Source organism: Mercenaria mercenaria, chromosome 17 (assembly GCF_021730395.1).
Source record: "Mercenaria mercenaria strain notata chromosome 17, MADL_Memer_1, whole genome shotgun sequence".
NCBI lineage: Eukaryota > Metazoa > Mollusca > Bivalvia > Venerida > Veneridae > Mercenaria > Mercenaria mercenaria.
This window is the reverse complement of record NC_069377.1, coordinates 70,809,109-70,836,080: the sequence shown is the minus strand read 5'-3', so window position 1 is coordinate 70,836,080 and position 26,972 is coordinate 70,809,109. Positions and strand designations below refer to the sequence as shown.

Sequence of the window (26,972 nt, the reverse complement as noted above, 5' to 3'; positions counted from 1 at the left end):
TGTACTCTGCGTTTCAGTTCAGAATTGTCATCAAATGGACAATCAGCATTAGAACGAACAATTTCAAACAGGAAACATCGTACTCGATCCAACTCAGTTTCACTGTTGGAGTAGTCAGTAATAATTTGGTTAGTAAACAACCTCTGTGGAAGAGACTGGAGTTATCTGCTAGCTTATTGTACTCCAACACATCTGAGTCAGAATTTTGGTTATCTTGGGATCGTGATTTTGCAGCAACAGGGGAAGTCTGACGACTATATTCGTCGATATTTGATATAAATACATTTTGAGTCCAAGTATCCGTACCCCTTTCGTTTTGAGTGAACAAATTACTGCCGTTAAACATAGATGTGATAATCGTTTGATCACCACGGGTCAATAGATCAGATCTTGATACCGTGATTGGTACCTTAACATGTGTATTATCCGACAATCTAACGGGTTCAAGTTCAGTATAATTCCCATTGTCAGCCATCGCCTACGGACAAATGCAAAGACCACTTTGCCTATAATTCCAATTATAGAGGATAAATATCCAGCGTTTGTGATTGTTTACACATTCTGAAAAGTGTTTACAATATACACTATTATGTGTATAATCGAGACAAAGAAAATAAGTAAAAATGACGTTTTCCAGATATTCACACAAGTTTGATTCATAAACTTTATATATACACATCCGGCATCATTTTTCCAATATGTCCATCAACTTTTAACCTTAGTATATCCACTTTATCTTTTACAATCTGACTAAAGTACTTGATCTTCTAAACGAAGATCTGAGAACGACCCATTCACATTCGTCTTCTGTATATTTTGGATTTCCATTATTGCTATTTTTAAGTTATCCAATCAGAGGACTTGTTCGATTGTCAAAGGATAAGAAAAATATGCGGTTATTCCAGGACTCGAACCCGGGACACCTCGCTTACAAAGCAAGTGGCCCACCGACTGAGCTAACCGGCTATCTAATACATTACTACATAAGAATTGTAAATATCAAAAGTCAATGCTACATGTAGATTTGCAAGATGTGGTAAGCTAGGCTCTGATTGGCTAGCGAAAGAGCCGTCAGAACGAGGCAATGAATAGGTCGTTTTCAGATCCTATGCGTAGCGTAATATAGGAGATGTACTTTAGTCAGATTGTATCTTTTAATAAATCCAACAAATTTGGGAGCGAAAAATATCGCGTTTACAAACTCACGCATGCGCACTACCCAGTCTTAGTTTTATGTATAATTTATAACTTAATAAAACATATTATATTCGGTTATATGGGCTTCTTTCTGTTATAGATTATCGATATTGAAAACACTGTCATTGCAATATCATTATAATGTATGTGGCGAAAAGTATAATTTTAATCAGTTTTACAATCATGCCAAATTTGATAGGTGAACAAAACACTACAGCGGCGTTCAACAAAGTACTGGTTTAATATATAAATTATGTGAAATCATAATTGTAGATTTCCAGAACTACATTTATAGACCACAATGAGAACATCAACAACAATCTTTGTTTCAGATAGTAATGTTTACAGTTCAACCATGTATGTAGATGGTATAACAGAATACCGGGAACATTTATGCAACCGATATAATCGATTACTAAGCATTTTCCCAGGTTTTCCGGATATATGACGATACGCGGTCACTTTCGGTTAACCTTTAGCCTGCTAAATTTCTAAAATGGACTGGTCCATCGTTCTATTTTGGGCAGTACCATTTATTATTTGAAGGGGTGTTGACTGAAAACTTACTGACTGAATAGCGAACAGTGGGGGTGTTGACTGAAAATTTACTGACTGAATAGCGAACAGTGCAGACCTGGTGCAGGCTGGTCTCGGTCTGCACTGGTCGGAAATGCATAATCACTTGCCGCCAGCAGGCTAAAGGTTAATATTTGAATGAGTCTGTATATGAGATGTTATGAAATTGGCAACATCCCTAATGCCCCAACCCCCTGGCACCGGCATAATACTACTGAAAGGTATCCATATTTCAAAAGAATAAAAAAAACCCGCAATACTCTGAGTCTTAAATATGGGACAACATTTTACGGCCACCACATGCAAACTGCTGTTGTGAATATGCATCTTTTTAAATAATAAGTAGATAACGAAAATTAAAGACGATACTAATAAGCACGATAAAACTTCAAAATAGAACTCAATTATTGAACTTCATCACACAGAAAAATATATAAAAGAAGTTGGGAATTATCAATCGGGCGTCTATAATATCAATAAATATACTTTTGTTAGTCATTGTTTTATGAAAACATCAAGGCACCATCATGTATACTAATGATAAGCATCTAGAATGAAAGGGAGATAAACGTCCCCACGAAATAGATCAGGGTTGTTTCTGTTAAGGTTAGCTGGTTGAACAAAAATGTCATAATGTGCCTTGTTCTGATACACTATTTTGCAAATATCACAGTATAAACTTATTTAATGACTTGCCGGTCAATAGTCAGAATGACAGTAGGAATTACCGGTCAACAGTTTAATTTTTGACCGGATAACCATTTAATAAGTGTTTTTACATGACAGCAAAGGTAATTTTCAGTTTCAGTTTTAAAGTTTTGACTTGCATGTATGAGCCCAGTAAACACGTGTTGAACAAAAACGTTCATATAGAGTCATGTATTAATATATACCAAATAAAGGCAAAAGTGAGAAAACAAAATTGTATTTTTGCGCGATTCTTTCTTGTCGTGAGACATGTAGGTCTGTAAAATGGACATAAGAACCATGTGTGACAGGCTTATGAAACAAGACATGTGTTTAAAACATGAACACTAGTCTCGCTCGAAATCTATGTTATCAGTCAAAAGTATGAATAGACGTCAAACAGGCCGTACAGTTACTGATGATATGAGTTTACAAAAAAAAAATGGGCACGGATTTTAAATCTTAAATAATGCGCGGTATTTCATTTTTGTTTGTTTGTTTTGTTTTGTTTTACAAAATTTCTTGTAATTACGTTTTTATACAGTTTTTTCCTGTAAACACATTAAGACAAGAAACAACGTTTGTGATTTAAAGTCAAATAAAGTCTAATGTTATGTCCTTGTATTTGTTACATTACTGAGTGGCAGATAGATACTTAATCAGGGTTTTTAGTCCGGCAGTTATAAATCATTATAATCATCGGATAGAATTTACCGCAGATTGAAAAAGATGATTGTCTTGATAAATCATCCATGATTTCATGTTCACGCATTAATGATTTCGAAATTGATCACAAGAATTACAACGTAATGGGTCTAAAATAATCTTGTTAGCAAACATTTTATTCAGATTATTCCCAAAATGTTGAGAGAAGGACAAAACAAATTGCGTTTTTGCGTTTTCAAAGCGTTTCAGTGTATTTGTTCTTCAGGCTTTCTTACAGCTCAACATCTGATTCGTTCCTACTGTATTTAATGATAATATTATGATGCAATTTTTGCTTTTAGACAGTTGCAATCGAGACTTGGTGTACTGTAACCAATAACAAAGAACACATGTTTTCGTTTAATAAATGATATTTTGTAATATTTATTTTCGTTCACAGATATAATTTCCTTTCAAATTACAAAATTTATCGTGCCATGTGAAAGTTGGTGTAGTATCTCTAAACATGCAAACACAGTCTTGGTCATGGCCATGTTTGAAATGTTCAGGTTGATCTCCACTCCAATCGGCTGCTGTGTTATGCAAACCGTGACCATTTACCCAGGAGAAATGGTCATGTTTCGAAAAATCCTTTGCTCCTATCCAATAAAATGGGTGGCTGTATCCTGAAAATATATATTACGTATACATTGAGAACTACATCTCTCAATTATGTCATTTTACAAGAATGATACAATCTAGGAACCTATTGCATAGTACAAGTTCCGTCCTCGGACATGATATTGTTCTCCCTTGCGACCTGAATAAAGATTTAACTATTTACATTTACTTAGTCCAAATATGGGTTAATAGATCATTAGAATAACCAGACAGGTAAAATAGTCTCTTTTTACCTACCTTCTGCGAATGTAGAAATAATGAAATCAATGTTTATAACTGATACTGAAAGGTTAAATTAACATGAAAATTGACATCACACTAAATAGATCTATATTGAGCTTATACAATAATTATGTTTATTAATCCTGTCACAAGTAGATGGATATACGCATCATGTATAACAAACAGCATAAATTTTCGGTCTAGAATAGAACCTTTCTAATCAGAAAACCCTCTAATTGGAACTTTTTTCCTGGTCCGAGCATGTTCAGATTAGAGAGGTTCCACTGTATTCTATATCATTTTTTTCTCTTCCAACCAGTCATTTACATTTATAACACGTGACTGTTCATTATATTATTGGGTACAATTTATTGTATTATATTGGACGATGCCACAACATTGATTCGAATCCCCATGTTAATTTAATTGACCAATAAAAGTATCCACATGGATATAAAATCAGTAAGCGCTTCGCACTATGTTCCTGCATGAGAATGTGTCCGTCTGACTGTTTCCCTTTTTGACTGAGAAAACTAAGCAATAAAACGATTATCTGATATTTCCTGTACAATACAAGATCCATTTGTACTTGTACCCATCCTAGTCTATCTGCTAGTCCAGTATGTTTCTTTGAATGGATACTCGTCGTACTCGTACCAATCCTAGTCTATCGGCTCGTCCAGTGTGTCTCTTTGAATGGATACTCGTCGTACTCGTACCCATCCTAGTCTATCTGCTAGTCCAGTATGTCTCTTTGAATGGATACTCGTCGTACTCGTACCGATCCTAGTCTATCGGCTCGTCCAGTGTGTCTCTTTGAATGGATACTCGTCGTACTCGTACCCATCCTAGTCTATCTGCTAGTCCAGTATGTCTCTTTGAATGGATACTCGTCGTACTCGTACCAATCCTAGTCTATCGGCTCGTCGTGTGTGTCTTTGAATGGATACTCGTCGTACTCGTACCCATCCTAGTCTATCTGCTAGTCCAGTAGGTCTCTTTGAATGGATACTCGTCGTACTCGTACCATTCCTAGTCTATCGGCTCGTCCAGTGTGTCTCTTTGAATGGATACTCGTTGTACTCTTCCAATGTGTTTCTTTGAATGGATACTCGTTGTACTCGTATCCATCCTAGTCTATCTGCTCGTCCAGTGTGTCCCTTTGAATTGATACTCGTCGTACTTGTACCAGTCCAAGTCTATCGGCTCGTCCGGTGTGTCTCTTTGAATGGATACTCGTTGTACACTTCCAATGTGTTTCTTTGAATGGATACTCGTTGTACTCGTACCCATCCTAGTCTATCTGCTCGTCCAGTGTGTTTCTTTGAATGGATACTCGTTGTTCTCGTACCCATCCTAGTCTATCTGTTCGTCCAGTATGTTTCTTTGAATGGATACTCGTGGTACTCGTACCCATCCTAGTCTATCTGCTCGTCCAGTATGTCTCTTAGAACAGATATTCGTCGTACTCGTACCCATCCTAGTCTATCTGCTAGTCCGGTATATCTCTTTGAATGGATACTCGTCGTACTCGTACCCATCATAGTCTATCTGCCCGTCCAGTTTGTCTCTTTGAATGGATATTCACTGTACTCGTACGCATCCTCGTCTATCTGCTCGTGCAGTGTGTCTCTTTGAATGGACACACGTCGTACTCGTACCCATCCTAGTCTATCTGTTCTTCTAGTGTGTCTGTTTGAATAGATACTCGTTGTACTCGTATCCATCCTAGTCTATCTGCTCGTCCAATGTGTCTCTTTGAATAGATACTCGTTGTACTCGTACCCATCCAAGTCTATATACTCGTCCAGTGTGTCTCTTTGAATGGATATTCGTCCTACTCGTACCCATCCTAGTTTATCTGCTCGTGCAGTGTGTCTCTTTGAATGGACACTCGTCGTACTCGTACCCATCCTAGTCTATCTGCTAGTCCAGTATGTCTCCTTGAATGGATAAAAATACTCGTCGTGCTCGTACCCATCCTAGTCTATCTGCTCGTCCAGTGTGTCTCTTCGAATGGATACTCGTTGTACTCGTACCCATCCTAATCTATCTACTCGTCCAGTGTGTCACTTTGAATGGATACTCTTCGTACTTGTACCTATCCTAGTCTATTTACTCGTCCAGTGTGTCTCTTTAAATGGATACTAGTCGTACTCGTACCAATACTAGTCTATCTACTCGTCTAGTGTGTCTCTTTGAATGGATACTCTTCGTACTCGTATCCATCCTAGTCTATCTGCTCGTCCAGTGTGTCTCTTTGAATGGATACTCGTTCTACTCGTACCCATCCTAGTCTATCTACTCGTCCAGTGTGTCTCTTTGAATGGATACTCTTCGTACTTGTACCCATCCTAGTCTATTTACTCGTCGAGTGTGTCTCTTTGAATGGATACTCTTCGTACTCGTACCCATCCTTGTCTATCTGCTCTTCCAGTGTGTCTCTTTGAATGGATACTCTTACTCTTCGTACTCGTACCAATTCTAGTCTACCTGCTCGTCCAGTGTGTCTCTTTGAATGGACACTCGTCGTACTCGTACCCATCCTAGTCTATCTGCTCTTCCAGTGTGTCTCTTTGAATAGATACTCGTCGTACTCGTACCCATCCTAGTCTATCTACTCGTCCAGTGTGTCTCTTTGAATGGATATTCTTCTACCCTTCCAGTGTGTCTCTTTGAATGGATACTCGTCGTACTCTTCCAGTTTGTCTCTTTGAATGGACACCCGTCGTACTCGTACCCATCCTAGTCTATCTGCTCGTTCAGTGTGTCTCTTTGAATAGATACTCGTAGTACTCGTACCCATTCTAGTCCATCTACTCGTCCAGTGTGTCTCTTTGAATTGATACTCGTTGTACTCGTACCCATCCTAGTCTATCTAATCGTCCAGTATGTCTCTTTGAATGGATACTCTTCGTACTCTTCCAGTGTGTTTCTTTGAACGGATACTCGTTGTACTCGTACCCATCCTAGTCTATCTGCTCGTCCAGTGTGTCTCTTTGAATAGATACTCGTCGTACTCGTATCCGTCCTAGTCTTTCTACTCATCCAGTGTGTCTCTTTGAATGGATACTCGTTGTACTCGTACCAGTCCTAGTCTATCTACTCGTTCAGTAAGTCTCTTTGAATGGATACTCTTCGTACTTTTCCAGTGTGTTTCTTTGAAAGGATACTCGTCGTACTGGTACCCATCCTAGTCTATCTACTCGTCCAGTGTGTCTCTTTGAATAGATACTCGTCGTACTCGTACTTCAATGTAGGCCATACTTTTCTTTGAATGGATACTCGTCGTTATCGTACCCATCCTAGTCTATCTACTCGTCCAGTATGTCTCTTTGAATGGATACTCGTCGTACTCGTACCCATCCTAGTCTATCTACTAGTCCAGTATGTCTCTTTGAATGGATACTCGTTGTACTCGTACCGTTCCTAGTCTATCTACTCGTCCAGTGTGTCTCTTTGAATGGATACTCGTTGTACAAGTACCCATCCTAGTCTATCTGCTCGTCCAGTATGTCTCTTTGAATGGATACTCTTCGTTCTCTTCCAGTGTGTTTCTTTGAAAGGATACTCGTCGTACTCGTACCCATCCTAGTCTATCTACTCGTCCACTATGTCTCTTTGAATTGATACTCTACGCGCTCTTCCAGTGTGTATCTTTAAATAGATACTCGTTGTACTCGTACCCATCCTAGTCTATCTGCTCGTCCAGTATGTCTCCTTGAATGGATAAATATACTCGTACTCGTACCCATCCTAGTCTATCTGCTCGTCCAATATGTCTCTTTGAATGGATACTCGTCGTACTCGTACCAATCCTAGTCTATCTGCTCGTCCAGTGTGTCTCTTTGAATGGATACTCGTCGTACTCGTACCAATCCTAGTCTATCTGCTCGTCCAGTGTGTCTCTTTGAATGAATACTCGTCGTACTCGTACCCATCCTAGTCTATCTGCTCGTCCAGTGTGTCTCTTTGAATAGATACTCGTCGTACTCGTACCCATCCTAGTCTATCTGCTAGTCCAGTATGTCTCTTTGAATGGATACTCGTCGTACTCGTACCAATCCTAGTCTATCTGCTCGTCCAGTGTGTCTCTTTGAATGGATACTCGTCGTACTCGTACCAATCCTAGTCTATCTGCTCGTCCAGTGTGTCTCTTTGAATGAATACTCGTCGTACTCGTACCCATCCTAGTCTATCTACTCGTCCAGTGTGTCTCTTTGAATGGATACTAGTTGTACTCGTACCCATCCTAGTCTATCTGCTTGTCCAGTGTGTCTCTTTGAATGAATACTCGTCCAAATATATCACCGTGTTTTACAGATCAAAATATCACTGTATTGTCCAATAAAATTCAGTATTAAAACCAATACTATTACGTAACCTTATAAAACCAAACATTGACATTTCTAGCACTTTTGTTCATCTAAATAATGCCCATTCTTGTATTTGTTCTGGTTTCAAAGTTATGTGTTACCTATATCACAAACACGCGAACCAGTACTGACAACCATTCCTAGCATGTTCCTACTATACCTACGTCTATTAATTGTAGCAAATGTAATCAAAATGCAGCGTGGTGAATAAACAGAGTTGCATGTAGGTAGCTTCTAAGTGCGCTTTATGATTTTAAAGTATGGCCTACATTGAAGTACACAGTCTTCAGAAAACCAAATATGCATTTTGCAAACTACAGTTCGTTTACGTAAACATATTGTTTGTAACATTAAAGATTGCGTTTTGTAACCTTAACTCAGGGTTCCATATTTTAATTTGTCTTGTACAAGAAAAACGTGAGCTCAAGCTAAAACAAAACATAATCAAAAAGTAGAAAGGGCATTTTGCAAGTAGAGAAAATTTGGTTTGAAAACGTGTAAACACGTATGACCTAGTAATCGAACTGTATGTACGCATATACAAACAGGTGTGTCGCTTTTAGTAAAAACATACCAATTAACTATTCAATTAATAGATATATCAAATACTAGTTTCAATTTCATGTGTGATTATTCAACATACTAAAATGACCGGCAAGTGCTTTCCTCATTAAAAGAGCTTTGTCATGAGTGTCTAGGACAACAAGATCCCCTCCTTGCGCTTTACATGCTGTTCGTGCGTCATTCCAAGACAATGGTGTATGATGAAGTACAACATGGACACATAAGTGCGCAAGTGAATTTTGTAAATGTACAAAACCGTCTTTAACATGGCAGTGGAAAGAATGACCAGTCGTTGATGACTGGGTGATTCCAGGTGTTGTAAATATATGTGAAGATGGCTTGCTTGACGTTCCGGTCCTTCGAACTGAAAGAAACATCAATTATATTTAATTGTCTGGAAATCGAGACTCCTCATAAAGGTTTATGATGATGAAACTAAATGAATTTTAATAAGTCGAAGCCGATGCCCGCATCGGCACAGCAGTTATAAATGTATACTGATGACAACTGACTTTGAAAACCTTTTTACACACATTCCGTTATATAAATAAATATACCGTCTGTAGTTGAAACGCTTTGCGTCAGAAGTAAAGTAACTGTTGATAGTTCTGTGGGATGAAAAGTTGTATTCGCCATATTATTGTCAGTAGTATTTGGATACGATGACGTCATAGTAACATCTGTCGGCGTCACGCAGTAATCATTACAAAAATCTGTATTGCAACACGTGGGCACACATTTTGTATTGACAAATGCTTTTGACACTGCATCACATGCCTGCAATTGAGGCAAAACTAGAAATAGCTCAGGCCATTTTATACATTTTACTCTTCTTCTATTGTTTACATTTCCAAGCTGTTATTGCAGGGGAATTTTGACGCGTATCACATGCTTTTTTCAATTGATATGTGTGCTTTAGTTATGTACTAAGTCCTATAATTTCCAAATAGTAATGTTATAACAAAAAGAAGAAAATGAAGAAACTATATTGTTCCTATTTTTTCAAAATCAACTTCATCCTGTATTGTTACAGTTTAAGATAAAATAGCTGGTATCAATTTGTAGCAAACGGGTAAAAAATCTATTTACCGCCTTTGTTTCACATTGACCTCTGTAAATAATTTCTGAAAGGCTACCAAAGTCTGTAGGACTGAAGAGCATGCAGAGCTGAAAAAACAACAACATTTTTTTACCGCAAATATCTTATGTTAATGACGTTATCCGCTGTTTGCGCTAAGGTGACGAAATATCAAAGCATTCATCAATGTGTAACTTTAAATCTTATCGGTATTTTATATAGAATCAGCTCAGTAACATTATACAAATATTGCCTTATACAGAGGTTGATATGAGGATGTATCGACCTGAAAAAGTTACATCGACAGATATATATATACAAGTAGTTATGATAAGGCGAATATCCAAGTTTATGGACCTGACTAAGATGTAATTCACAAAGACCAATAGGCGAGGTGAATATATCAATTTGGTCAGTTGACTTAATTATTCACCAATCGTATCACACAGTGTGTTATCTGTATGGTTAATGTCTCATTTAGATTGTTCATATGCAAAAAAAATTATCAGTCAATTCACAATTTTATCGAAATGTAACGTGGCTGCTAATTGCATTACACTTTTTTGGAACCAGATATGATTGGCTCGTGTTTGACACATGTTTTGACGAATAGTTGCCCGTTCAAGGTATGACATTTTTTGCTGCGAATATCACTTTTTATGAACTGTTATCATCCATTTTATGAGTAATAAACTGAACATAAATATTATATATAAATTATATCCGTAATGGAAAGCAACGAATGTATGCATATTCACGTAAACATGCTAAAATTATGGAATTACAAAACTAAAAAAAATGAATACCTCATTTTTACCACAAATGTTTACATTTGTACACGCTTTGGGATCTAGTACGTCGCATGTATAACAGTATGGGCCACGTTGTGCGATCGGAATTTCTGAAACACGTACAATTTTTATCAAATGTGTTCAAAAGAAATATGCTGAGATCCTCAATAAATTATAAATATAATAATATTTTCAAATATTTGCTTATGCAATTACAGTTTGTGCTTGAGTTATATGAGTATTTATATGAAGTTTAAAGAATTGTATGTTGTATTATGTTACAAGATTCGCTTTCAACGGGCGACGAAGAACTTGACATTATCATTGTGTACAAATTGAAATATATTCTGTTTCACTTTACAAGAGCAACATAGTATTGGACATTATGTACAGTCTAAAATGCACTTTCTGTCTAACTGTGCAGGGACAACGTACTATTGGATATTATGTTCAGTCTAAAATGCACTTTCTGTCTAACTGTGCAGGGACAACGTACTATTGGATATTATGTTCAGTCTAAAATGCACTTTCTGTCTAACTGTGCAGGGACAACGTACTATTGGATATTATGTACAGTCTAAAATGCACTTTCTGTCTAACTGTACAGGGACAACGTACTATTGGATATTATGTTCAGTCTAAAATGCACTTTCTGTCTAACTGTGCAGGGACAACATACTATTGGACATTATGTTCAGTCTAAAATGCACTTTCTGTCTAACTGTGCAGGGACAACGTACTATTGGACATTATGTTCAGTCTAAAATGCATTTTTATGTATAACTGTACAGGGACAACGTACTATTGGATATTATGTACAGTCTAAAATGCACATTCTGTATAACTGTACAGGGACAACGTACTATTGGACATTATGTTCAGTCTAAAATGCACATTCTGTATAACTGTACAGGGACAACGTACTATTGGATATTATGTACAGTCTAAAATGCACATTCTGTGTAACTGTACAGGGACAACGTACTATTGGACATTTTGTACAGTCTAAAATGCACATTCTGTATAACTGTACAGGGACAACGTACTATTGGACATTATGTTCAGTATAAAATGCATTTTTATGTATAACTGTACAGGGACAACGTACTATTTGATATTATGTACAGTCTAAAATGCACATTCTGTCTAACTGTACAGGGACAACGTACTATTGGACATTATGTACAGTCTAAAATGCACATTCTGTCTAACTGTACAGGGACAACGTACTATTGGACATGATGTTCAGTCTAAAATGCATTTTTCTGTATAACTGTCCGGGGCAACGCAATATTGGACATCATGTTCAGTCTTAAATGCATTTTTCTGTGTAACTGTACAGGGACAACGTACTATTTGACATTATGTACAGTCTAAAATGCAATTGTCTGTATAACTGTACAGGGACAACGTACTATTGGATATCATGTTCAGTCTAAAATGCATTTTTCTTTATAACTGTACAGGGACAACGTCTTATTGGACATTATGTACAGTCTAAAATGCATTTTTCTGTATACCTGTACAGGGGCAACGTACATTGGACATTATATACAGTCTAAAATGCATTCTTCTGTATAACTGTACAGGGACAACATACTATTGGACGTTATGTACAGTCTAAAATGTATTTTCCTTCTAAAATGCATTTTTCTGTATAACTGTACAGGGACAACGTACTATTGGACATTATGTACAATCTAAAATGCACTTTCTGTATAACTGTACAGGGGCAACGTACTATTGGACATTATGTACAATCTAAAATGCACTTTCTGTATAACTGTGCAGGGACAACGTACTATTGGATATTATGTTCAGTCTAAAATGCACTTTCTGTCTAACTGTGCAGGGACAACGTACTATTGGATATTATGTACAGTCTAAAATGCACTTTCTGTCTAACTGTGCAGGGACAACGTACTATTGGATATTATGTTCAGTCTAAAATGCACTTTCTGTCTAACTGTGCAGGGACAACATACTATTGGACATTATGTTCAGTCTAAAATGCACTTTCTGTCTAACTGTGCAGGGACAACGTACTATTGGACATTATGTTCAGTCTAAAATGCATTTTTATGTATAACTGTACAGGGACAACGTACTATTGGATATTATGTACAGTCTAAAATGCACATTCTGTATAACTGTACAGGGACAACGTACTATTGGACATTATGGTCAGTCTAAAATGCACATTCTGTATAACTGTACAGGGACAACGTACTATTGGATATTATGTACAGTCTAAAATGCACATTCTGTCTAACTGTACAGGGACAACGTACTATTGGACATTATGTACAGTCTAAAATGCACATTCTGTATAACTGTACAGGGACAACGTACTATTGGACATTATGTTCAGTCTAAAATGCATTTTTCTGTATAACTGTACAGGGACAACGTACTACTATTTGATATTATGTACAGTCTAAAATGCACATTCTGTCTAACTGTACAGGGACAACGTACTATTGGACATTATGTACAGTCTAAAATGCACATTCTGTCTAACTGTACAGGGACAACGTACTATTGGACATGATGTTCAGTCTAAAATGCATTTTTCTGTATAACTGTCCGGGGCAACGCAATATTGGACATCATGTTCAGTCTTAAATGCATTTTTCTGTGTAACTGTACAGGGACAACGTACTATTGGACATTATGTACAGTCTAAAATGCAATTGTCTGTATAACTGTACAGGGACAACGTACTATTGGATATCATGTTCAGTCTAAAATGCATCTTTCTTTATAACTGTACAGGGACAACGTACTATTGGACATTATGTACAGTCTAAAATGCATTTTTCTGTATACCTGTACAGGGGCAACGTACATTGGACATTATATACAGTCTAAAATGCATTCTTCTGTATAACTGTACAGGGACAACATACTATTGGACGTTATGTACAGTCTAAAATGTATTTTCCTTCTAAAATGCATTTTTCTGTATAACTGTACAGGGACAACGTACTATTGGACATTATGTACAATCTAAAATGCACTTTCTGTATAACTGTACAGGGGCAACGTACTATTGGACATTATGTACAATCTAAAATGCACTTTCTGTATAACTGTACAGGGACAACGTACTATTGGACATTATGTACAATCTAAAATGCACTTTCTGTCTAACTGTACAGGGACAACGTATTACTGGACATTATGTACAATCTAAAATGCACTTTCTGTATAACTGAACAGGGGCAACGTACTATTTGACATTATGTACAATCTAAATGCTCTTCTGTATAAATGTACAGGGACAACGTGCTATTGGACATTATATTCAGTCTAAAATGCACATTCTGTCTAACTGTACAGGGACAACGTACTATTAGACATTATTTACAGTCTAAAATGCATATTCCGTCTAACTGTACAGGGACAACGTACTATTGGACATTATATTCAGTCTTAAATGCACTTTCTGTATAACTGAACAGGGACAACGTACTATTGGACATTATGTTCGGTCTAAAATGCACATTCTGTCTAACTGTACAGGGACAACGTACTATTGGACATTATTTACAGTCTAAAATGCACATTCTGTCTAACTGTACAGGGACAACGATCTATTGGACATTATGTACAGTCTAAAATACATTTTTCTGTCTAACTGTACAGGGACAACGTACTATTGGACATTATGTACAGTCTAAAATGCACATTCTGTATAACTGTACAGGGACGACGTACTATTGGACATTACATACAATCTAAAATGCACTTTCTGTATGACTGAACAGGGGCAACGTACTTTTGGACATTATGTACGATCTAAATGCTCTTCTGTATAACTGTACAGGGACAACGTACTATTGGACATCATGAACAGTCGAAAATGCATTTTTATGTATAACTGTACAGAGACAACGTACTTTTGGACATTATGTTCAGTCTAAAATGCATTTTTCTGTATAACTGTACAGAGACAACGTACTTTTGGACGTTATGTTCAGTCTAAAATGCATCTTTCTGTATAACTGTACAGGGACAACATACTATTGGCCGTTATGTACAGTCTAAAATGCATTTTTATGTATAACTGTACAGGGGCAACGTACTATTGGACATTATGTTCAGTCTAAAATGCATTTTTCTGCATAACTCTACAGGGACAACGTACTATTGGACATTATGTACAATCTAAAATGCGTTTTTCTGTATAACTGTACAGGGACAACGTACTATTGGACATTATGTACAGTCTAAAATACATTTTTCTGTATAACTGTACATTGGCAACGTACTATTGGACATTATGAACAGTCTAAAATGCATTTTTCTGTATAACTGTACAGGGGCAACATACTATTGGACATTATGAACAGTCTAAAATACATTTTTCTGTTTAACTGTACAGGGGCAACGTACTATTGGACATTATGTACAGTCTAAAATGTATTTTTCTGTATAACTGTACATTGGCAACGTACTTTTGGACATTATGAACAGTCTAGAATACATTTTTCTGTTTATTAACTGTACAGGGACAACGTACTATTGGACATTATGAACAGTCTGAAATGCACTTTCTGTATAACTGTACAGGGACAACGTACTATTAGACATTATGTAAATCTAAAATGCACTTTCCGTATAACTGTACAGGAGCAACGTACTATTTGACATTATGTACAATCTAAAATGCACTTTCTGTATAACTGAACAGGGACAACGTACTATTGGACATTATGTACGATCTAAATGCTCTTCTGTATAACTGTACAGGGACAACGTACTATTGGACATTATAAACAGTCTAAAATGCATTTTTATGTATAACTGTACAGGGATGACGTACTATTGGATATTATGTACAGTCTAAAATGCATTTTTCTGTATAACTGTACAGGGACAACGTATTATTGAACATTATGTTCAGTCTGAAATGCATTTTCTGTATAACTGAACAGGGACAACGTATTATTGAACATTATGATCAGTCTGAAATGCATTTTCTGTATAACTGAACAGGGACAACGTATTATTGAACATTATGTTCAGTCTGAAATGCATTTTCTGTATAACTGAACAGGGACAACGTACTATTGGACATTATGTTCAGTCTGAAATGCATTTTCTGTATAACTGAACAGGGACAACGTACTATTGGACATTATGTTCAGTCTGAAATGCATTTTCTGTATAACTGAACAGGGACAACGTATTATTGAACATTATGTTCAGTCTGAAATGCATTTTCTGTATAACTGTACAGGGACAACGTATTATTGAACATTATGTTCAGTCTGAAATGCATTTTCTGTATAACTGTACAGGGACAACGTATTATTGAACATTATGTTCAGTCTGAAATGCCTTTTCTGTATAACTGTACAGGGACAACGTATTATTGAACATTATGTTCAGTCTGAAATGCATTTTCTGTATAACTGAACAGGGACAACGTACTATTGGACATTACGTTCAGTCTGAAATGCATTTTCTGTATAACTGTACAGGGACAACGTATTATTGAACATTATGTTCACAGTCTGAAATGCATTTTCTGTATAACTGAACAGGGACAACGTACTATTGGACATTATGTTCAGTCTAAAATGCATTTTTCTGTATAACTGTTCAGGGATAACGTACTATTGGTTATTATGTTCAGTCTAAAATGCATTTTTCTGTATAACTGAACAGGGGCAACGTACTATTGGACATTATGTTCAGTCTAAAATGCATTTTTCTGTATAACTGTACAGGGACAACGTACTATTGGACATTATGTTCAGTCTAAAATGCATTTTCCTGTATAACTGTTCAGGGACAACGTACTGTTGGTTATTATGTTCAGTCTAAAATGCATTTTCTGTATACCTGAACAGGGGTAACGTACTATTGGACATTATGTTCAGTCTAAAATGCATTTTCTTTATAACTGAACAGGGGCAACGTACTATTGGACATCATGTTCAGTCTAAAATGCATTTTTCTCTATAACTGTACAGGGGTAACGTACTATTGGTTATTATGTTCAGTCTAAAATGCATTTTTTCTGTATAACTGTACAGGGACAACGTACTATTGGACATTATGTACAATCTAAAATGCACTTTCTGTCTAACTGTACAGGGACAACGTATTAGTGGACGTTATGTACGATCTAAATGCACATTCTGTATAACTGTACAGGGACAACATACTGTTGAACATTATATACAGTCTAAAATGCAGATTCTGTCTAAATGTACAGGGACAACGTACTATTGGACATTATATACAGTCTAAAATGCATTTTTCAGTATAACTGTACAGGGACAACGTACTATTGGACATTATATACAGTCTAAAATGCAGATTCTGTCTAAATGTACAAGGACAACGTACTATTGGACATTATATACAGTCTAAAATGCAGATTCTGTCTAAATGTACAGGGACAACGTACTATTGGACATTATGTTCAGTCTAAAATGCATTTTTCTGTATAATTGTATAGGGACAACGTACTATTGGACATTATGAACTGTCTAAAATGCGTTTTTCTGTATAACTGTACAGGGACAACGTACTATTGGACATTATGTTCAGTCTAAAATGCGTTTTTCTGTATAACTGTACAGGGACAACGTACTATTGGACATTATGAACTGTCTAAAATGCGTTTTTCTGTATAACTGTACAGGGACAACGTACTATTGCACACTATGTACCGTTTAAAATAAAATGTCATTCTATATGGTTTTTATTATAATTTATATTAATCAAGAGCTGTTTCAATTCACAAAATGTGGAGAAATTCTTGTGTATATTTACCTTGTGATCTACATCCGTTCATGTTGCAGAAGTCGCCATGGCAACACTCTAGGCATGTTATGATGTCCTCGGAACGTTTATTTACCATGCTTGTTGACCTTCTACCGTCATGCGGCGCCGAAACAGCAGGGCAACTCTAGTAAAATGCAATAACTGAATTGCCCATGAAAGCATGATATTTTATACATCTGTTATTTTCTTAAATTTATATTGAATGATAAGAATGTATTACGGGATGTTTAACGTCCGTGAATACACATATTTATCAACTCGTATCTAACAACTTTACGAAGGTAATTCAGAAAATGTAATATTGCCTATATACAATATAGAAAAACTGTGTTTAAGCATATTGTATACCCCAGTCCCTAAAAAACATTCACACTTAAAAGAAACGCATTTTTCCATCAAGCCTATCATTGACCTACTTTGTAGACACTAATACACTGCGCTACCGAGAGCGCTACTGGAATTGTAGTGACGCGTAACCAGCAATTTTTTTCAGCAAAAAAAAGAGTAAAAAATATTTTTAAAAAAAGGACCATAGGTCGAGCGAATGTGGAGGATAGGTCGAGCGAATGTGGAGGATACGGCAGTTGCTTGACCTGCTGCTCTTGTTAACGCTGCTATAGAATATTGCTCATGTGTGTAGTTACATTGACATAAATAAAGCATATGCCCAGTAAACCAGTCTTGGCGACGTTTAACGTAATGCTTTCTGATTTTAATACATTGTCATAGTAACAAATCTAGTACTAGTAATAGATCCGCCGGGTGCTCTTGTTGTTTACACAACAGAATCTTTGGAATTGAAGAAAATTGTGTGAAGAACCCGTTTACAACCATGGCGGGAGTTTTTGCGATAGCTGGTCGTTCTTGCCCCTTTTCTAAGCCACTCCATGTTGTTTATCCACTTTTGCGGTTCAAAATAATACTCTATTGTTTCATCCTATGTGAGAACTTTATTTAATCTCAGCATTTTTGCAGAGTTTTAGAGGTTTTTTTTTGTAACATTGCATCCTTTAGGCTTTTTGCTCTTTTGCCTAAAGATAGGTTACCCGACTTGCATCTTCAATAATTTCAAGTGTTTAGTCAGAATTTCATGAACACTTCCAGAAGTGTCAACTGATGAAGCTATCTGGGAAATTGTATAACTCAAGTCTTCTTCTACAAATGGCTCCTATAATCGCAATGTTAAGGGAGGATTCTGACGTTTGAGAGCGCCCAACAAGAGGTAGTTTCTGGACTCTAGATTCTTACTTATTAAATGCCCTTAACCACCTATACACATATCTGGATGCGGAAGAATCACAGTAAACAGTTTTGAATTCTTAAACAGTCTGACTGGCTGGTATACTAAGATAACAACGCATCTATAAGAATAATTTAATTTTCTTCCTACTTCGAGCCCCCATGCTTGCGATGAAATAATACCTTAGTTTGAATACGAGTGTGGTGTGTTAAAACGCTTCTAAGTCAGCTATAACAAAACCAATTATGTTTGTATTTTCAATGTATATTGAAACAACCTATAAGCCCATGAAGAAACCTTTAATAGTTTCTACGAAAGCGCGTTAGTCTCAAAATTTTCTGAATTCAGCTCGTATTTTCATGTTTCTCTTACAAACTAATAATTGGTATTTACAAATCAATTAGAAAGAGACATACCGATTTGGATAGGCAACCAGAGTTATACACTATGTTTCCACTTGTTGTTATCACTTGTTGTGTAAAACAATACTAAAACACAACAGTAAATATGAAAAGTGAAGCGATTTTTCAACGTGACATCGAAGTACTCACTATAACATACATCTTTCATTGACAGACATATTTATAATATACACATCAGTACTTACTTTGAGTAAACACTTGCGTTTTTTGTAATGATCCAGTATTCACACATACAATCAGGTCGCATTTTTATACGCCCGAAGGGACGTATTATATTATGACGCCGGTGTTCGTCCGTCCGTCCGTCCGTCTGTTAGCAATTTCGTGTCCGCTGTGTAACTCTAGAACCCCATGAAGGATTTCAAAGACACTTGACACAAATGTTTACCGCGTCAAGGCGACGTGCAGAGTGCATGTTCTGGATGGCTCGCTTCAAGGTCAGGGTCACACTTAGGGGTCAAATGTCATATGACTTTGCTTCGTGTCCGCTCTGTAACTCTTGAACTGCTTGATGGATTTTAAAGAAACTCGGCACAAGTGTTCACCACATCGAGATGACACTTAAGGTCAAGGTCATACTTAGGGGTCAAATGTCATACCTTCTGGCGTATATTGCTCCGCATTGTGGTGCTCTTGTTATATATTATTTACTGCAACATTCAGTTCTCTACAAGTTTATGTGTACCAATCGTCCAGTGTGAGCATTTACCATATTGTATTGATATGACATATATTGTAACCTTTTACAATACAACAAATTAAAGTTGATATAAAGTATCTTAGAAAATGGCAATAACGACTCATCCTGTTTATTTTCACATACTAGACGGATACAGTATTCGCTGGTTCTAAACATAATGGTTAACATTTTTTCAACATTAATAAACTATCCTACCTGTTAATAATACTTTATAAAGCAAATATGAATGCTCATAGTAAAATATAATTGTAAGGTTAATTTGTAAGCATATCAATTTGACCGCTTTAATTCAGGCAACTTATAATATCATGTACACATCATTCTTCTATCTTCCAATTTCTGTGGAACCTCTTGCGAGGACGTATACAGTTGGCGCGTTAAGCCGCTAAGGAATTGTTAAAAGAATAATAGAAGAGAATATGTATCTGATATATATGTTCTACAGTACCTCATCAGAATTGCAATCTGTCAGCTGTGTACAATCACTAGGAAATTGTACATGTGTGCACTCGAAACATCTTGTGCTATATCCTGTAAATAAATCATACCTACGTTTTTTTAACTGCATATCAAGTATGAAGGTGGCTACCCTACGTGACTTTTTCTTGAACAGAACCATGTCTATCACTTCTATTTTTAGATTCGATTATAGTTGCACTTTTGACGTAAAAGACTGTATTAAAAAACATTATAGCGCATAAAGGAATATTTAAAAAAATGAGCGCTTTTCGTGTATAACAATGTTTTACACATAAACCTTCTAGACTTTTCAAATATTCACAGATACAGTATTGAAACTACTCTAACAGTAATAATAAATTTGTATTTTGTGGAATCTACAATTTTTTCCAAAAGATATTTTGTCGTTGACGTATAGAAAATATCAAACAAATACCTATTCATTGACATAGACGTTACCCCCGAATCCATCCTACCTGGTAGAAGAGATCGTTAACATGAAATTCACTGACCTAAAAAGCGTAAGTTAAACGTTATTCTAATATGTGTGTTTCTGTTTAAACACGCTTATGCTAAAATGACGTAACGTTATGGTGCGATGACGTCAATGTTTTTGTTGCGACCAAGAAAGAGCGCTGCAATATTTTATCTACTGTTTTAAATTAAGGGCACATTAGAATCGAAATAATGTATAGCAAAATCGTGTTTTACCTAAATTAATACACTCAAAATCGGTTATACGTCGCCAGAATAATTCACTCGGCCTACGCCTTCGTGAAATTACTCCGCGGACGTATAACCCCTTTCCGTGTATTCATTCGTGAAATTATTCCGCGGACGTATAACCCCTTTCCGTGTATTCATAACGTTAAAACACGGTTTTTCTATACATTATTTCTTAAAGGTTGAAAAAATTGTAGCGATCAAAGCAGATGTCTGAAACACAATTTATTATGATTCTATAAATTGTCATAGAAGAACTTTTTTTTACCAAAAGTTTGTTTTAAAATTGTACCTTTGAATATGCATGAAACAATGCTGTGTCCTATAAAACATTTTTTATTCTTTTCTATGCTATACCTTTTTATGAAATTTGTTCAGGAGTTGTAATGAATTTATCGTAAAAAGCCTTCCTGAATCGACCCTAAAATGTTACAGAAAAAATCACTTTATATAGCCACCTTTTGCGAAACATGCTGGTTTACATACCAGCCAAAATGATTTAAAATTTGAAGTACATACATTTCAATTCTTAAGGTTCTTGAAAAGGTTCCTAGAACGTTTCTCATTTTCAGAATGTTTTCTACTTGTTCCTTCAAGATAAAAAAATTTAAGTATAGGCTTTAAATGTACTTCCTTTTAACTACTCTTTATACATTCATAACTTTGACTTGTTGCTTTTCTGATAGACTTACATAAAAAAACATAAAACGTAAGGAAATCGCACGTGTATGCACATGATATATCTTGTGGTACTAATCCCAAATGATAACGTGATTCCCGCCGAAACGCGAGGACGAGTCTAAGTCATGATAACTGATGAAATAACCATTCATAATGCTTGCACATTACTTGACAAGCAAATATTAGTATTTCTTTCATTAGTATTTGGCAACATAGCTCAGTTGGGTAAAATGCAGACAATAATTGGGTGTAAGCAGATCGTTTTGTGGGTTCGAATCCTGAGGGTTTTTTTCTTCCAGAATTTTTTTGTTGTTTTTCCCATTCGTTTTCGTATTCGTTTTCATTTTTGCTTCCGTATTTTTGTTTCTTTCTTTGATGGTTTGTTGTCGAGCACGCTTGCGGTGAGCTGATACGGTCGCAACTTTCGGTATATGTGCGTGCGTGCGTCCGTCCGATTTTGTCCGGATCATAACTTTGACATGCATAGACCAATCTTGTTTATATTTCGCATTAATGTTTAACTCAATGAGAAAGCGTGTCATGTGCAAACCCATGTTCCTATCTCAAAGGTCAAATTGAAGTCTGTCCGGAGCATTTCTCCTTCATACATAGGATTTTGATGTAACTTGGCATGAATGTTCACCATTATAAGACGGAGTGTCATGCGTAAGAAGCAGGTCCCTAGGTCCAAGGTCAAGGTCACACTTAGAGGTCAAAGGTGCTGGTGGGCTCGACATTCTGTCCGTGGGCATACTTGTATTTGTATATATGTCTTTATATAACACAATAATATGTTCATTATTTGCATTAATCAATATCATCTTTGTTATATAATAAACTATTCTGATCTGCTATGTCGCCTTTAGATACCTCTCTGTCGTGTTGTCACAGAGCTCATGAAGGAATCTTAATTTTTATGCAAAAGTGAAATAAAAGTTTAAAAAATAAATAAATGTCGATGCTGAGTTTCGAACCCACACGGAAAAGGATCTGTTAAACATGGACTGTATGCTTTACCACTGAGGCCATCCTTAAAAAATTGTTTGTTTGCAGTAACGCGACCGACTCACGAAAATCGCCGCGACTCAAACAATTTTTTAACCCAAAACTCGGATTTTTTTTTTTATCGGTGCCATGTTTTTATTTTTTCCTGTTTCGTTATTTCTTTTGGGTAACTATTTGTATTTGTATTTATAAGTTTTCCTAGACAGTGTTCGTTGAGGTTCAACTACATGAATGATTGATATGACCGATAAGAAACAAAATATGTGAATGTTACCTTTCTGTATACCGCTAATTAACAAGTGACACAAATACGATAATAGGCTGCTCTTCTATGCATTGTTTATCAAGTAACTTTTACACATTGATCAATAAATACCTTTGGCAATGACGGACATTATTGTACCAAATACAAACCGCGAGAAGCCCACGTGTCAGTCGGCGCGTGGCATGACTGACATCTGCCAGAAGCTGATTAATATACCAAGCTCCGCCTACTGCCATACTTCCGCTTATGGCGGCGAACAATATTCGAATTCACCGGAATTTTGATTGACAAGGGGCAGTTCTTTCGAACTCGAGACGCATAAAAGAAAATTTCCTCGGGTCAAGCCGACGCACGGGAAATTTTTTTGTGTGGGTCAAATACGAGTTTTTCTCGATAAGTGCGAGTGAAAACCCAGAACCTCGGGTCTACCGAACGCCCTGCCGATTTTCTGATATACTACAAAAATTCATGCAAAAAGTTGTTTAAAAAATTCCACATGGACAAATCGTGGTACATAGTGTTATCTGTGCAATACTGCAGGCGTATTTAACCGAGTTTTAGATTTGTAAAATAATGATTTTTCTCGTACGTAAAACATCTGGGATAGATAAATTCTTAGATATCTTTCATAATTTCTCAAACAATTTTGCAAACAAATAATAATTTTAGTTTTGATCTTTTGTCGTTGCATAATCTTTTTAATCTGCCCCGAGGATAAAACTGCAGTGACACTGCACAAGTCACTTGGAAAGAGCACAATAAACGTCAAAAATATTAGACAAACAAAATTTTCTTACCTGAAAATTTATTTATAAAAGTTAAACATCCTTTCAATGCAATGACTAAAACCAGCGAAAGAAATCCATAATGTTTACATTTCTAGATTTTCTTATTTGCATGAAATTAAATTTCCATGGGTCCACTTTTTCCTATTTTTCAAAACCCAGACTTTAGAAACATAGTTATTATTACTGAAACTTTCTGTGACTTAAATAATGTAACTGAAATTCATGCAAATTTTTGACACCTGCCATCAGAAACTGGGTTTAATCTGTTTGACAACTGTTTCTTTTAATGTGTGCCGACAGTAGCAGATCAAAGAAGACATGTATTATGTGTGATGTCATAGTGATGTCACTGCTATTGACATGTATTTAATTCAAGAAGTGACTGTGAAATGCTTTTATGGGTTTTTGTGTTTTTGACTTTGAGTGCATTAGCACTGGAAGCTTGATTTATTTTTTGCTGATATAGAATTAACCTAGCTTTTTTTAATTGTATTCATATTCAGATTAGGCTTTTCTTGGTTAAGGCAATCATTGCAAGAGAGAAAAAAACTTTAATTTGCAGTTTAATCACATTAGATTCACAAGGATAAGAAATTAGGTTTACATTGATAAGTATATTTAGTTCCATTTTCAACTTGCATGTCATGGCGCTATTAAAAATCTTTCCGCGTTTCCCTAAAATCACTCCACCACTCCCTAAAATCTCTCCACTTCTCCATAATCTTAGCTGAGGAAGAAATGACTTCTCCCTTAAATATTAACATTGCTTAAGCCCTGAGTAAACAATGTAAAACAATTAAGTATTGTCTTAAAATTACATGATACATAGGCTTTGAAGGAGTGCGGGTGCTAGTAATCAGACTCAGGTCTACAGGGTATTAAAATATCAAAGATTTTGCTATGTACTTCAATGCTGAATCCTAAGGAATGTAATGTTTTTTTTATTACCCTAGCCAGTGCAAGGCCATTCAAAAGGTCTGGCCAATTATTTTTGTTTAATATATTGATAATCTTAAATTTTTAAGTTCATATGGAGATAATAAGCTCTGTTTCTGACTGGTGTCAGGCTATCTGTTGTTTTTATTGTTATTAAAAAGGTGATATTACTAGTAATATTAGTATTAATACTATGTGAAAACTACCACCCTTGCAGATATGTTACAATCAAGTTAGCATTATACAGACAGACAGACAGACAGATAATTTTATTCACGTAACCTATACAGTTTTTTGTGATACATGTATACATATAAATATTTGTCAACAAAAAGACATGTAATGCGGACAGTTTTAACAATAAATAAATAGATGGAGGGTGAACAAATGACATAATGTTTATAAGACATATGTTCTACAAAATGTTTCTGAGTAAACAATAATACATTAAGAATGTATGGTATCAAGTATTACAATAAACTTGATCTTAACGATGATGCATAATAGATATACTTTGCTAAGTTGAGCATTATTCTATTCTTATCACATTTAAGAAGATCAACGTATTTTTGAACACTTGGTCTACGATAATAATCAGGTTTGATATAAACATGCCTAAGGTTATTGTAAACTGGACATACTAATACAAAATAATACTCATCCTCAATATCTCTACTGTGGCATAATGTACAAAAACGCTCTTCTCTAACAATTCCAGTACGACGTCCAGTTTCAATAGCTAATGCATGTGATGATAACCTTAATTTTGATACAACATATCTATATTTAGGCGGCAAAACATCAAGATATCTTTCTAATCCAAAATTGTCTTTTGCATGTCTATAAATAAATAATGTTCTACACCCATACATATTTTGGTACCATGTTTGCTTAAACACATCCAATAAGCGTTCTTTAAATTCTAAATGAAAAACTTCTACAGAGAAGTGTTAGTACCCAGAAGATGTACATACCAGAGGGTTAAAAAGAAAATGTAGGTGTTGTACAATTAGCATACAAAAAAAAAAAAAAAAAAAAAACGAAAAAAAAAAAAAAATCCCTACCTACCTACTCACACTAAAAATTCTGGGTCGCGTTACTGCAAACAAACAATTTTTTAAGGATGGCCTGAGCTAATTCGTAACTGGTATAAAATCTAGAAATATTTAGATTGTAACATGTTAGGAAAATGTTGAATTCCCTATGTTCCATTTTAATCTATTTATAGTCATGTTTGTAAATATCAAGTTATCGTTGGGGCATAGTATAGCATATAAGTAAATAATACTTTTATATGATAACACTTTTTGCATCTGCTATTTTTTCGGTGAATGCCGTGTTAAGAACGAATTCGTGACCTGGACCGACCCATGCCACGTGACTTAAGTTTGCAAATCAGACTACAGTGTACTTGATAACACATTATAGATAAATTATCAAAATGAAGGATTTATGCAACACTATCTGATTGGACGAAATTGTCTTTTTTTCTCTCTGCTGATTGTGCAACGCTGAGTGAAATGTCAGACAAACCGTTTATCCTTAATGACGATGTTCACAGTTTTAAAGCTACGTTTCGCTCAGTTTATTTAGCAAGAATATTGATACATCTAAATATGATAAATAAATATAATAAATATAATAAAAACCTGTTCAAATACCAACAATTATCAATTAACAAAAAAAGCTGAACATTAGCCGATCGATTAAAGTCTTCTAGGTAGAGAAGTGTCTTCCAGACCACTGCTGTAATTATGAGAATAAAGAAACAAAATTGCACACCTACGAAACCTTTGTGAAAAATTAAAAGACACCCATTTAAATTGTAGAAGTGTGGTGTTTAGGTTTGCTATTTGCAAAATGTTAGAAAGATGATAGAATAACACAAATGGTAGGAAAACATCATAAACTTCTTGTCTTCCTACAATTCGCCGACAATCTTTTTTAAAGATATTTCTTGTTTCTTATAACATCCAATATTATCTATAAAGTACTAGCAATTCAAGAGATAAGACTCACCTAGTGTTACAACATTAACAAATATGCTAAGGAAACTTAGCAATCTCATCCCGAAACAGTTTCGTTCCAAACTTAGACGAAGAGAGAGCGCGCACTAACATGTTTGATAAGAA

The 26,972-nt window shown here is 35.7% G+C and overlaps 1 protein-coding gene across 2 annotated transcripts; it reads right to left on the bottom strand.

The window, feature by feature from the left end:
• Nucleotides 1-3,518: 3,518 nt before the first annotated feature.
• LOC123538124 (uncharacterized) lies at nt 3,519-26,972 on the bottom strand. Of its 2 annotated transcripts, XM_053528573.1 has the most exons (9): nt 26,860-26,972; nt 20,432-20,514; nt 19,278-19,349; nt 17,610-17,745; nt 10,833-10,927; nt 10,038-10,115; nt 9,506-9,725; nt 9,028-9,312; nt 3,519-3,791 (listed from the first exon to the last, which is right to left on the bottom strand). In XM_053528573.1, exons 1-9 carry the CDS (start codon nt 26,906-26,908, stop codon nt 3,550-3,552), a joined length of 1,260 nt encoding a protein of 419 aa, XP_053384548.1. In that variant the 5' UTR covers nt 26,909-26,972; the 3' UTR covers nt 3,519-3,549. The 2 variants fall into 2 exon arrangements, with proteins under 2 accessions (XP_053384548.1, XP_053384549.1); XM_053528574.1 differs by lacking the exon at nt 19,278-19,349.